Below are 14,348 nucleotides of genomic sequence, written 5' to 3'. Positions count from 1 at the left end.
CAGTCAGCGTCGGTGTAGACAACCAGCTCAGCAGAGCACGAGCGGTGAAGAACCAGGCCGAGGTCCACAGTGCCACGGACGTAGCGGAGGAGACGCTTCAGCGCAGTAAGGTGTGACTCCCGGGGATCATGCATATGGAGACAGATCTGCTGAACAGCGTAGGTGAGGTCCGACCTGGTGAAGGTGAGGTACTGCAAAGCGCCGGCCAGACTCCGATAGGCAGTAGGATCAGCCACCGGATCACCCAGATCAGCAGACAGCTTCGCCTGAGTGTCGACAGGAGTGGAGCAAGGTTTGCAATCAGTCATCCCAGCCCGCTCCAGAATATCAAGTGCGTACTGCCGCTGGTGAAGGAGAAGACCAGACGAGCGAGGCTCAACAGTGACGCCCAAGTGGTGGAGTTGACCAAGATCCTTCATAGCAAACTCCTGCTGCAGAGAGGAGATGACACTCTGAAGCAACTGCTGATAGGAGGCTGTGAGCACAATGTCATCGACATAGAGCAGCAGATAGACAGTCTCATCCCCACGGCGGTAGATGAAGAGAGACGTGTCAGACTTGGCCTCGGTGAACCCCAATGTCAGCAAGAACGTGGCGAACCGAGAGTACCAAGCCCGAGGAGCCTGCTTCAGACCATAGAGGGACTTGTTGAGCCGGCAGACCATGTTCGGACGACTTGAGTCCACAAATCCCGCCGGCTGAGAACAGTAGACAGTCTCGGACAGAGTGCCGTGAAGAAACGCATTCTTCACATCCAGCTGGTGCACAGGTCAAGAGCGAGAGAGCGCAAGCAAGAGGACCGTGCGCACCGTAGCGGGCTTCACCACTGGACTGAAGGTCTCATCATAGTCCACACCCGGCCGCTGGGTGAAACCCCGGAGAACCTAACGAGCCTTGTAGCACTCCAGTTTGCAGTCAGCCCGACGCTTATGCGTCCAGATCCACTTGCCTGTGACCACATTGCAACCAGACGGACGCGGCACGAGGTCCCACGTCTGGTTAGCAAGAAGGGCCGCGTACTCTTCCATCGCGCGACGCCAGTGAGGATCCACCAAGGCGTCGCGAACAGAGGAAGGTACCGGAGAGACCCGCGGCTCTCCCTCGGTGACGGAGAGAGTCGCGGCCTGAGACGCCATCCGCTGAGTCACCATGGGATGGATATGCCGGGAATCCCGATGGATGACTGGCGGGTGGTACACCGCCGGCTCGACTCGAGAGCGAGTCAGCGGAGGCGGCGACGGCTCCGGTGTTGGCGTCGTAGGAGCCTCCGGAGCCGGAGGCGGCGCCGGTGTCGGCGCCGAACGACGCCAGTACCGGCTGAGCATACCACGGCGGCGCCGGTGCCGGCGCCGAACGACGCCGGTACACCGGCACCGGCTGAGCATACCGCGGCGGCGCCGGTGCCGGCGACGAATAACGCCGGTACACCTGCACTGGCTGAGCGTACCACGCAGGTGCAGGGGAAGGCATCGGGGCCGCGCTCGGCACGACAAGAGTTCCGGGGGCCGCACGTGGCGCGACTACGGGCACCGGGATCACCGAAAGCGGTGCCGGTGTGCCGGGAAAACCTGCAGGGAAACGACAGACAGGTAAAGGTGGCTGAACCACCGGGTCAGTCGGAAACAGGGACTCCAACTCGGGGTCAGAAGAAGGTGTGGAGGAGGTGGAGTAGGGGAAATCCGACTCGTCAAACACGATGTGTCGGGAGATCAGGACGCGACGAGAGGTGAGGTCAAAGCATCGGTACCCCTTATGGTCAGGGGAGTAACCAAGAAACACACAACGAGTCGAGCGGGGCGCTAGCTTGTGAGAAGCGGTGGCGGAGGTGTTAGGGTAACACGCACACCCGAAGACCTGAAGGTGGTCGTAGCGAGAGGAACCGAAAAGAGCGTGGTGTGGAGTGGGAGCAAGAGAAGCGGTGGACAGAAGGCGGTTAAGCAGGTAGGTAAGCAGGTAGGTGGCGGTGTGGAGGTCCTCAGCCCAGAAGCGTGGGGGGCAGAGAGGCCTGGATCAGAAGGGTGCGCACGACGTCGTTCATCGTGCGAATCATCCGCTCAGCCTTGCCGTTATGAGGAGAGGTATACGGACAAGACATACGCAGTTGAACACCACGAGAGAGGAAGAAGGAACGGGAGGTGGAGTTATCGAATTCACGCCTGTTGTCACACTGGACGGCCTTAATGGTGAGGCCGAACTGAGTGGACACCCAGGCAAAGAAGTGGAGGAGGGTGGGGAAAGTTTCAGACTTGGCGCGTAAAGGAAAAGTCCAAGAGTAGTGTGAGAAATCATCGACCACCACCAGATAGTATCTATAGCCAGAAAGGCTAAGAACAGGAGAAGTCCACAGGTCACAGTGAACAAGATCAAAGGCATGCGTCGCATGCGAAGAAGAGGAAAAAGGAAGTCGAACATGACGACCAAGCTGGCACGCATGGCAGAAAGGCTCAGTAAGAGCCCTAGTATAAGGAACATCAGTACTACGACTGAGCTGAGTCAGAACGTCACGGCCAGGGTGACCAAGACGGCGGTGCCAGGTGGTGGAAGACGGCGTCGCGGCAAAAGCGGCAGACGAAGAAGAAGGTGAAAGAGGTGCAGCAGAAAACGGAAGGCGAAGGGTGTAAAGGGACCCGTGCTGTCACACCGGAGGAGTGGACGCCGGGAGGCCGAATCCTTTACAGTAAGGCCAGAAGAGTCAAATTTGATGGAACAAGAATTGTCAGTTGTAAACTGACGGGTAGAAAGAAGGTTATGAACCGAGCAACAAGGACATTGAGAAGAAGAAAACAACCAGGAGCAGAACCCACGGCGGTGACAGGAAGGCAAGACCCGTCAACAACTATGATGGAAGAAGGATAAGAGGGGTGTGGGGGTCGGACAGAAGAGAGGATACCGGCGTCTAGGGTGGTGTGGAAGGAGGCACCCGAGTCGGCGATCCACTCGGTGCTGACCGGCGGCGTCAGCCCCATGGCGCTGAAGGACTGCGCCAGTGCGGCCTGGTCCCACCCCCAGGCCAGGTCGGCTGCCGGCTGGGCTGAGCGGGCAGGGTCCAGAACGGCGCGACCGCGGGGGGCATACCGAACGCAGGCCACGCGGGCGCGGGCGCGGGCACACGCGCCATGGCCAGCGCGGCCGTCATGGGCACAGGCAGGGGCGGCACAGCAGGCACCGCGGCCGTCGCGGGCGCGGGCGCGTGCACAGGAAGTCGAGCAGCCGGGCATCAGGGGCGGCGCCAGGGGCCCCGGGGAAGGCGGATCCGGCGGACGGGGCGGCGGCGGCGCCCTGGGGCAGCCACGCGCCGGGGGCGGCGGCCCGCGCGGCCTGCGCGGCGTGCGCCGCGGCGAGGGAGGCAGCGGCCGCGCGGCCTGTGCGGCGGCCGCGACGGCCTGCACGGCGTGCGCGGCGGGCGCGACGGCCTGCGCGGCGTGAGGGTATGGGTATGAAATTTTACCCGCGGGTATGGGTATGGGTATAAAATTTCGCCCGCGGGTAGAGCGCGGGTAAAATCTTTTACCCGCGGGTACCCAACCGGTACCCGAAATACAAAAAATAATCTAGTAAACTCTTATCATTCACAAATTTTATGTCTCATTTTGTTGTGATTGTATGAACTAAATAGATAGATAGTGAGATTGTGTGAACTAATAGATGTGAAAAATGATATTGACATTTTACTTATTATTTGCAGTGAAGCGTATGATCATTGTTATATTTTTTAGATGAAATACATAACTAGAATTGAACACATGTACTCACATACAACTACAAAATAGATGTTGAAAATCAGAAAAAAAAATGGTGCAAGATGATCCGTTTAGTTCTACTAATGCTTTGCGTTCGCTTATATGGATGATAAATTCAAAATATGCTAGTCAATACAACCAAATGATATGTTATTTATGCTATTATTAAAATACCCGATGGGTACCCGAAACCCGACCCGTACCCGGTGGGTATGGGTACGGGTATAAAATTTTACCCGCTAGACTTCGCGGGTACGGGTATGCCTTATAGTTTCGGGTATTGTCGCGGGCGGGTATTTGCTCTACCCGAACCTTACCCGACCCGTTGCCATCCCTAGCAGCAGTGACGACGTCGGCGGCATGTGCGCCCCCCGCGCCTGGATCCTGGGCGGCATCGGCGGCGTGGGCTCCTGGATCCTCTGCGCGGGCTTCCTGGGCCGTCTGGGCCGCGACGGCAGCGGCAGCGGCAACAGCGATCTGGGCCACGCCCACCGCGTCAGCAGGAGTGGGAGGGGGAAGAGGAGGCGCCTGGGCCCTCGCTGCGGCGGCGGAGGCGGCAGCAGGGGGCCGGGCCGCGGCAGTCGCCTAGCACGGGAAGGGCGAATCCCGCGGCGGCAGACGGTCCGCCAGCCGCGTCCGACCCAGCCCCGGCCGGAGGCGCGCGGGGGAAGCCGGATCCGGCGGTGCCGGAGGCGAATCCGGCCGATTCGGTGGCGCCAAGGACGCCGGAGGCGGCGGATCCGACGGATCCGGGGGCGCCGGAGGCAGAGGAGCGCCCCGCGGCAGAGGCAGGCCAGGCGGCGGCTGCGCCAGAGATAGAGGCCGCGTCGGCGCCAGCAACAGAGGGGAGAGAAGGGAAGGAGGAGAGGGGAGGAGGCACCGGCGGCCGGCGGCAGCGGCGGCGGCGGCTTGTGGAGGTAGGGAGGAGAGAAGGAGGCTAGGCTAATGGTACCATGTAGGAGAGAATAATGGCTTGTATTCCTCCAAACCCTAGAAGGGTGGGATATATAGATCCTATACATGGGCCTCTAGATGGGCCTCTATACATGGGCTCACATATACACCAATAATAGTAATTATTTATAGCTTCAAACAATACTCTCCAACCATAAATTTCAAACAAATAAACTTCTGCATCTACAATATAAAATGTTTGTAATGTACATAGCCCACTGATTTGCTCAAGTTGCAGATCAAACAGATAGAATGAAAAGAATTCTATGAGAATATACATACAAACCATGGAATGCAATATTACACCAACGTGTAACTGAACTCTATTACCGACATATTTGATAACACCATTCATATTCAGTCAAAAGGAAAGCTTGTGGGAAATGGAATTGCATGCGCAAGCACAAAACGCTCAGGCGTTGAACTTGTTGCATTACCAGCTTTATTAACAGCTGGGCCAGTTATGCGACCTAATCTTCAATAGTCCCTACTAGCAGGAACAAGATGCCCCTATACAATTACTACTTGGTTCATTCTCAGACTAATAATTCAGATTTTCAAACTACACAAGCAGAGATCTGAGTTAACTTTGATGTAGAATAATAAACTAAGAAGAATAAGATTACATACAATAGGATTAAGTACAATCCTCATGCTGGGCTGAATCTGTTTCCAGAGTATGCATAGAAGTGGGGCAAGTTTTTGCCCAGTGGGACTTAGCGGATCAATGACAGCATCAATGTGAATACTTGAATTCTCATTATTCAATTTGATGGCACTGCATGGCATTGAAAAAGAATGCAACTGTAAGTTACCAACTAAGTTCAAAGAGTAGTCCATACTATAGTACAACTCAGCGCATAGGACTTAAAGCTTAGTTGAAAAGGAAAGCCTGCATCTGTGCTCAGTTTGTGGATTAATTTGTTACTTCTCTTCACAGTTTCAATGTCGAAAGTTTCTTACTTGTACAGATAAATGCAATTCAACAAAGTTTGGTCCTGTAAGCATTTCGAAATACATAACAGCATTTATTAAAAAGGAAGTCCAAAAATCAAGTGACACAGCTGAGTACCTGACAGCATAACAGTTTTCATTGCCATGGTATTTTCGGAATATTCCAATTAAATAATGGACCAAAAGACATAAAAGTTTGTGTTTCAAGAATAATTTCATTGATAATACGTAAGCGTCTAATACTAAAAATAGAACTGCAGGAAATTAGAAGTGGACGTGAACCACAGTTTTTCTAAACCCAGCAAGTTTTAAGGACTTTATACTAGGACCACTCCTCCAAATTATAATGATTCAGTTTCTACCAGGTTTCTTGGTTTTTACTGATTTGGTACTCGAACCATCTAATTGTCCAATTCTGTAGAGTTTTAAGGGAAACTAGTTTGCAGACAAGTATAGCTGTATAGGTTCCCCGGTTCCTCCTAAAGTTGTTTCGTTCAGTGATAGACCAGTTACCAGTGTGACCAGCATGTGTCAATGGTCTAGTATCATGATACCATGTTATGAATAGCAATATTTGATAACAACATATGTTCCATAGGACACTTCTCCATGCAAAACAAATCAGGAAATACCTATGTTCTGCATGCAAAATTTCAAAATGTGCTCTTTCAGATGGCCTTTCACGAACAGACATTGATGATGAGACCAACATGGCGATGTCGCTGTACAATTGGCTGCAAAGAAAGTACATTGATTAGGATTTATCAAAAAGAAAACGATGTATATTTTATTCTTATCATTCAAGATGAGTGTTCCTTCAGGGGCCAAATAATTTTTATATAGCAAGTATAGTGACCTTATTTAACTGTCACCCAAAAGACAAAAAAAGAACCAAACAAAAATGGAGAATAAAATCCAGAAATTTATGAGGTATCCAGACCAAATTGTCAACTACAGAGGAGCAGAGAGTATAGTAAAAGTATGTATATTACAAAATATTTAAAATACACCAATCAGACTAGTCCATACATCATTGACTCCTTATGTGCAGCTAATTAAAACCTTATAGAAAAGCTACTGGAACTATATGCACGCCTGATACTTACCTTGTCAGGTCATCAGGGTCAACACCAGCAAATTCAACCTCTTCAATTATTTCAAATATGTATTTTGTTCTCAAATCGTACTCCATAGACTCGAGGAGACCGAAGTCATTAGCTAAAAATGGTTCTCCTTCATTCATAACAAAAACCTGAAAGTTACAATGTAATGTAAGCATGTAACTACATAAAACTGCTTTAGAAATCAGTTAATATAAACCTTCCGGCTAAAATTAATTGTTATCTTGAGCATATAATCGATGATAATCAAATAATGTATCTATTTGTAAACTGCACCAAGACCTACAGCAATACTAATAGGTAATGGCATGTTGCCAGCCACCAAGAATTATGGTTCATTAAGCTGGTCAACATGAACCATAAAGCTTACCCGTCCATTGGTTATGACAGCATTACTACCAAACACAAGCCCCAATTGCCCAAATAGGAAGTCAGATAGCTGCAAAATAAAGAAACAAATGTTATACTTATGTTTGATAGGAAACTGAAAGAGAAAAAAGCTAAAACATAAGGAAAACTGTCCAGTTAGTGAGATCAAGTTGGTTTTCCATAATGGCGATATTAAATTGGTTAATACAGCTAATATATAAATTACAAATAGTTACGATTTACTTTAAGTGAAAACTGAGAATATTGCAAAGAGTGGAAAAATTCAGATACGGACCTTATCCATCCCTTTGGGAACTGCATCAGCAGAGAAACTTTTAAACCACGCTTTATAATCATCAACGGGCAAAGCAGTTTCAGCAGCTAAGCTATAGACCATTTCCATCATAGTTCTAGTCCAATCACCAGCAACTGAAGAGGCAGTCGTAGGTTGCGCTTCAAAAAAATTCAAGAGCTCGTGCAGGAAGACCAATACCTTTTCTTTGTAGCTAGCACAAGAAAACCACTAGATTAGATTAAAAACTCACTATTATGAATCGCTAAGAACGGAAACAATTGTTTATACAATGCATCATTTCCCCTGGAGTAAAGTTTATGAGGAACAAACCTGAAAGATGAAATAGTTCTATCAAAGATATCTTTCAGAAGTAGAACGGGCGGTGAACAACCACTGCGGACATAAAGTAGCAGACCAACACGAGCTCTATCAGTCCCGTCCATCTATATGGCAAAAAGGATGGCAATATCAACAGAAACATCATGAATAGCACACTAAATAGGTATGAAAAGATATCTACTGCATCTACCAGGTAACGTATGGCCTCATGAAGCAATTTTGTTCCAACTTTTGACGAAAGATCAATAGCAAGTAGATGAGTAACAGGTTTCGCATCATCTGCAGCTGCAGACAGATTTTGACAGCTATATGTGAACATGAATATTCTTGGACAATGGATGACGAGATACAAGAAATAGTAATAAGAAACATACTTCCAGGAGACTGTAAGTACTTCATGTCATTAAATACAGAGTCTTCCTGATGATACGATGCAAAGAGCGAAACAAATTTCTTCACTGCACTCTTGCCAGTAATCTGAAGGAAAAGAATTCCATGATTATTGAGTGAAAATCAATGTGGTGCATTTTTCAGAAATATTTGTACTTACTGATGGGTTGTACCGCTTGTAGCTACTTTCCGACAAAAACTTCTCTAAAACATCTGTATGGGATTGGATATGCCCATAATAAACTTGTTCTTGAATCCTAGGAAGCTCATCATTCATAGCATTCATGGTCGCATCCTTCAGTGATCAAAGGCAGTAAAATGGTTAGTTATTTCGTCAAAAGATCTTATCTACTTTCCTTAAGTAATAGTTACCTCATTTGATTCATGGACAAGTCCATTCATCAATAGACAACACTGCAGCTTATACAACCCAAGCTTGTGAACAAAACGAGAACTTTGTTCAGCCTCCTCCTTGTACACGTTATCTTTTTGCAACTTTAGAAGCACATCTTGAGGGTGAGATTTAGCACTTGACCTGCATATTGCCAGAAACAAGCAATAGAAAAAAAAACGTAACAATTCTGCTAGGTCAATAATCTCCAAAAAGGACATATAATTCAGTGAAGATGCTTACAATAATGAATCAACAAATGCCCCTTCAACTTGATGAGCTTCAATAAGATCTTCACTGTAGTAATCTTCACCATTCCTTGATTTATGTATCTGTGGAAGGTAAAAATAATACAAATTTCAGAACATCTACAGGTAGTGAAAATGGAGCTCCCAAGCTAAGGTGGTGCTTCCCAGCACCCCTTCCTCCAGCGTGTAGCCTTGGAGAATCTTTCTCTGACATATTCTAGCACCCCCTTAGACACGTACGCTGGAGCTGCTCTTATATGCAAAGCTCACCTTTACAGGCATCAAATTAACCTAGAATACAGAACTACGGAACACCAATAAACATTGAAATAACTGAACTGCACAAAATATTTTCAAGAAGCAGCTAGAAATTAACTTTACGAACAGGCTCCTTGTTTCAATTATAACTGGGAACTCAATTGGTTCACTCACATTGCTGAGGAATTCAAATGCCAACTGTGTTGAGTATGTTTCCTTGATGTACAAGAAAAGCTTTGTTATCTGTAAATAGGAGGAAAAAAGTTAGCAAAGTAGCACAAGTATCTTTAATGACACAAAAAAAAACTAATCCACTTTATGTACACTGGAGGGCATTATTCCTGAAAATAAAAATGGTCAGCATGCCTACAATACATACGAAAAAAATGTGGCTGTTTATTTTTATCATTATTCATATACCTAAACAGCACTAGTAGTGATAAAGGCCAGGAAATAAGGTAAATGGTCAACCCCAACATAAGGAGGTTTTACGATATAATGTAAAGCAGTGATTAATTTTTTTCAAAAAACAAATAATCAAGAAATTGCAGTAAAAAAATATTGATAAACAAATGATTACCAAAATGGAAGTGTCTTCTCCATCATTTACTGGAAGAGTGCCATCACTTTCTTCAATGAAATTGATGAGTCTTGAAGAATACATTATGATACCAAACCTTATAGGGACGTTATCTTGATAGAGAGATAGGACCATGTCAATGGTCTGTATATTTTAAAGAGATACGGAAATAGACTAGATGTCAATAAATAGTAGAAGTGCAGGTACACAAAGAATAAGAACTTAATAGAGGTATAAGCGAGAGACTAGCCTCTGCACCACAGGCTGAAGCAGGATCAAACACATAAACAGCATGGAAGAGATTTTTACGGATGTAACGCATCTGACCAGGGAAGACTGGCATCAATAGCTACACAGGAAAAAGGGAGAGAGACCATCATTAAATTGCACAAGGTAATAATGCTGTATGTTGGGAGTAGATTGAGCCCATATGTATAGTGGCCCATCTAGAGGCCCATGTATAGGTTCTATATATACCCACCCATCTAGGGTTGGAGGAATAGAGCAATTATTCCCGTCATTACTGTGGTTGCATGATAGTATGATACAATATGACTAAGGGATACAGAAAAGGAAAAGCCAGTACCCAAGTAGATTGAAAAACATAAGCAAAACAACTAATCTGCCAACTTTGATAGGAATAGCTGTTGGAGTATATTGAGCCCATGTGTATAGAGGCCCATCTAGAGGCCCATGTGTTGGATCTATATATACCCACCCATCTAGGGTTGGAGGAATAGAGAAATAATTCCCGTCATTATGGTATCACTAGCCTAGGTTAGGGTTCCTCCTCTGTTTCCAGCCTCCTCTGTTTTCCCCTGTGCCAGCCGCCGACTCCCCTGTACCCGCCGCAGCCGGCCATGGCCGGCCGGCCGCCGGCTCCCCTCTTTCCCCCCTCCTCCTTCCCTCCCCTCCCTCCCTCCCCCTCTGCTCCCACTCGCACGGATCTCGGCGCCCCGCCTGGCTTTCCTGCAGCCGCCGCCGCCTCTGGCCCATGGTCCCGTTCCGCCGCCGCCCTTCCAGGGCCGGGCGCGGGCGCGGCAGGACCTACGGGATCCGCCCAGGGTGCGGCCGGCGTCGCCCCTGCGGTGGTCCTAACCGCCGGTCTGGGTGCGGCCGCCGCCGCCCCTGCGGGATCCGGCCCGGACGCGGCCGAACACGCCGCTGCAGGGGCCGTCGGGGCAGCGCACCCCCTTGCTCCAGCCGCGGGCCCCGGCGTGGGTCCTCTGCAGCAGGCCCAGGAGCCGCCTCCCGTGGAGGAGCTACCCATGGTGGCCGCCATGGCTGCCGCGGGCGCCGATCCGGCGGTCCTGCGGGCCGCAGCACAACTGCTGCAGGCCGCGGGCGCCGATCCGGCGGTCCTGCGGGCCGCAGCCCAGCTACTACACGCCGCGGGGGCTGCTCCTGAGGACGCGGCCGCCGATCCCGCCGTTGCTGCTGCCCACCGCGCCGCCATCGCCGCAGGCAAGCAGCCCGTCGTCGACGCCGCGTCCGACACTGCGTGGACCGGGCTCGGGATGCCGCCCGCGGATGCGCCGCTCTCCGCCATCGCCATCCGCGGGCAGCCGGCCGACGCCGCACTCGTCGCGGCCCTCCTCGCCGCCAAGTCGGAGGCTTCGGCGGCTCAGGAGCGGGTCCGCGCAGCTTCCCTCGCCTGGGAGCGTGAGCGCGCCACGGCCGACGCCCTCAGCTCTCCGGGTCGCCGAGGCGGAGCGCTTCCTCCGCGTCTCTTCCGGCCGACCTGTCGACCCCGAGCCCGGCGCCTCTTCCTCACGCCAGGCCCCAATCGCTGGCGCTGGAGCTCGGTACGACCCGACTGACCCCATGGTCGCCCAGCTCCACCTCCAGGCGGCCGGCGTCCAGAACATCAGGGCTCTGGTCTCCGTCCTCCTCGACCCCGCGTCCTCCTCCTACGGCCGCTGGCGGGACCAGGTCCTCCTCACCCTCCGCCGCTACGCCCTCGACGACCACGTCCTCGTCGACTCGCCGATCGAGGCGCGGGACATGACGTGGCTGCGCCTCGACAGCGTCGCCCTCTCCTGGATCTTCGGGACCATCTCCCTGGATCTTCAGGACCTCGTCAGGACACACGGCGGCACTGCGCGGCAGGCCTGAGTGGCGCTCGAGGGGCAGTTCCTCGGCAACGCCGAGTACCGCGTCCTTCAGCTCGACGCCACCTTCCGCACCTTCGTGCAGGGGTACCTCTCCGTCAGTGAGTACTGCCGGCGGATGAAGAGCATGGCCGATGCTCTTCACGATCTCGGGGATCCAGTGTCCGATCGGGTCTTGGTGCTCAATGTCCTACGGGGACTGAGCAGCACCTACGACCACCTGAAGGGCTGGATCGCCCGCCAGAGGCCCTTTCCCACCTTCCTGCAGGTCCGGGACGACCTCGCCCTCGAGGAGATCACCAGGGGTCTCGCGCCCGGATCGTCCTCGCCTACCCCCGCCGCGCTCGTTGCTACTCCACCACCCTCCTCCACTGTTCCTACTCCCGCTGGGCAGACCGGAGGAGGGGGGGGGGCCGTGGACGTCGCCGGCGACAGGGTGGTGGTGGTGGCACTGGTGGCCCTGCTTCTGGGAACACCGGTACCGGTGGGGGCCGTCGGGGCGGCGCGCCGACACCGGCTCCGGCTCCCGCTCCCGCCCCTGCCGCAGGTGGTACGCCCTGGCCATCCTTCAGCAACCCATGGTCAGGGCGCATCTCGATATGGCCGTTCCAGGGTCCGGGAGGGGGGCCTCGTCCTCAGCTCCAGCCGGCGGCCATGTTCACTGGCGCTGCTCCACTCTTCGCGCCTTCCTGGACCCCGCCTGCTCAGCCCAGCCAGCAGCCGACCTGGCCTAGGGGGTGGGACCAGGCCGCTCTGGCGCAGTCCTTCAGCACCATGGGACTGACGCCGCCGACCAGCACCGAGTGGATCGCCGACTCGGGCGCCTCGTTCCACACCACTCCCGATGCTGGTATCCTCTCTTCTGTCCGACCACCACACCCTTCTTGTCCTTCTTCTATCATGGTTGGTGATGGGTCTTGCCTTCCTGTCACCGCCGTGGGTTCTGCTCCTCGTCTTCCTCATGTTCTTGTTGCTCGTCAAATGGTTCACAACCTTCTTTCTATTCGCCAGTTTACTGCTGACAACTCTTGTTCTATCGAATTTGACTCTTCTGGTCTTACTGTGAAGGATTCGGCTTCCCGGCGTCCACTTCTCCGATGTGACAGCCCGGGGCCCCTTTACACTCTTCGGCTTCCTGCTTCCGCTGCCTCGCCTTCGGCTTCTTCGTCTTCTGCTTTTGCCGTGACGCCTTCTTCCACCACCTAGCACCGCCGGCTTGGTCACCCCGGCCGCGACGTTTTGGCTCAGCTCCGCCGTAGTAGCGATGTTCCATGTACTATGGCCCCTGCTGAGCACCTGTCATGCGTGCCAGTTAGGTCGTCATGTTAGACTTCCGTTTTCTGTTTCTTCTTCGCATGCTGTGCATGCATTTGATCTCATTCACTGTGACCTGTGGACATCTCCTGTACTCAGCATGTCTGGCTATAGATATTATCTGGTCATTGTTGATGATTTCTCTCATTACTCTTGGACTTTCCCTTTGCGCGCTAAGTCTGAGACCTTCCCCACCCTCCTCCACTTCTTTACCTGGGTGTCCACTCAGTTCGGCCTCACCGTTAAGGCCGTCCAGTGTGACAACGGGCGGGAGTTCGATAACTCCACCTCCCGGTCTTTCTTCCTGTCTCGGGGTGTTCAGCTGCGTATGTCTTGTCCGTATACCTCTCCTCAGAACGGCAAGGCTGAGCGGATGATTCGCACGACGAATGACGTCGTGCGCACCCTTCTGATCCAGGCTTCTCTTCCCCCGCGCTTCTGGGCTGAGAGCCTCCATACCGCCACCGACCTGCTCAACCGCCTTCCGTCCACTGCTTCTCCTGCTCCCACACCACACCACGCTCTTTTCGGTACCCCTCCTCGCTACGACCACCTTCGGGTCTTCGGGTGTGCGTGTTACCCTAACACCTCCGCCACCGCTTCTCACAAGCTGGCGCCCCGCTCGACTCGTTGTGTGTTCCATGGGTACTCCCCTGACCACAAGGGGTACCGATGCTTTGACCTCACCTCTCGCCGCATTCTGATCTCCCGACACGTCGTCTTCGACGAGTCGGATTTCCCCTACTCCACTTCTTCCACACCTTCTCCTGATCCCGAGCTGGCGTCCCTGTTTCCGACTGACCCGGTGGTCCAGCCACCGTTACCTGTCTGTCCTTTTCCTGCATGTTTTCCCGGCGCACCGGCACCACTCCCGGTGATCCCTGCTGCGCCGAGTGCGGCCCAGGCGCCCGCGGTCGCGCCACGCGCGGCCTCCGGACCTCCGGTCGTGCCGCGCACGGACCCGGTGTCTTCCCCTGCACCTGAGCGGTACGCTCAGCCGGTGCAGGTGTACCGGCGTCGTCCGACGCCGAACCCGGCACCGCAGCGGTACGCTGAGCCGGTGCAGGTGTACCGGCGTCGTTCCGCGTCAACACCGGCGCCGCCTCCTGCTCCGGAGGCTCCTGCGACGCCGACACCGGAGCCGTCGCCGCCGCCGCCTCCTCCGGCTCCCTCTCGAGCAGAGCCAGAGGTGTACCACCCGCCGGTCATCCATCGGGATCCTCGACATATCCATCCCATGGTGACTCGGCGGATGGCGTCCCAGGCCGCGACTCTCTCCGCCAC

The 14,348-nt window shown here is 52.7% G+C and overlaps 1 protein-coding gene across 1 annotated transcript in view; it reads right to left on the bottom strand.

The window, feature by feature from the left end:
- LOC120650802 (UDP-glucose:glycoprotein glucosyltransferase-like) overlaps positions 1 to 14,348 on the bottom strand; it is a 44,405-nt gene that overhangs the window by 5,571 nt on the left and 24,486 nt on the right. Inside the window, exons 11-24 of the mRNA XM_039928084.1 lie at positions 9,890 to 9,988; positions 9,640 to 9,783; positions 9,234 to 9,302; positions 8,797 to 8,885; positions 8,535 to 8,697; positions 8,323 to 8,457; positions 8,147 to 8,249; positions 7,963 to 8,057; positions 7,764 to 7,876; positions 7,434 to 7,644; positions 7,140 to 7,208; positions 6,755 to 6,900; positions 6,281 to 6,382; positions 5,325 to 5,472 (exon numbers count right to left, since the gene is read on the bottom strand). Of these exons, the coding sequence (XP_039784018.1) occupies positions 5,325 to 5,472; positions 6,281 to 6,382; positions 6,755 to 6,900; positions 7,140 to 7,208; positions 7,434 to 7,644; positions 7,764 to 7,876; positions 7,963 to 8,057; positions 8,147 to 8,249; positions 8,323 to 8,457; positions 8,535 to 8,697; positions 8,797 to 8,885; positions 9,234 to 9,302; positions 9,640 to 9,783; positions 9,890 to 9,988 (1,686 nt within the window). The remainder of the gene's footprint in view (positions 1 to 5,324; positions 5,473 to 6,280; positions 6,383 to 6,754; positions 6,901 to 7,139; positions 7,209 to 7,433; positions 7,645 to 7,763; positions 7,877 to 7,962; positions 8,058 to 8,146; positions 8,250 to 8,322; positions 8,458 to 8,534; positions 8,698 to 8,796; positions 8,886 to 9,233; positions 9,303 to 9,639; positions 9,784 to 9,889; positions 9,989 to 14,348) is intronic.

This window comes from Panicum virgatum, chromosome 9K (assembly GCF_016808335.1).
Source record: "Panicum virgatum strain AP13 chromosome 9K, P.virgatum_v5, whole genome shotgun sequence".
Taxonomy (NCBI): domain Eukaryota; kingdom Viridiplantae; phylum Streptophyta; class Magnoliopsida; order Poales; family Poaceae; genus Panicum; species Panicum virgatum.
This window is presented reverse-complemented; position numbering and strand designations above follow the sequence as displayed.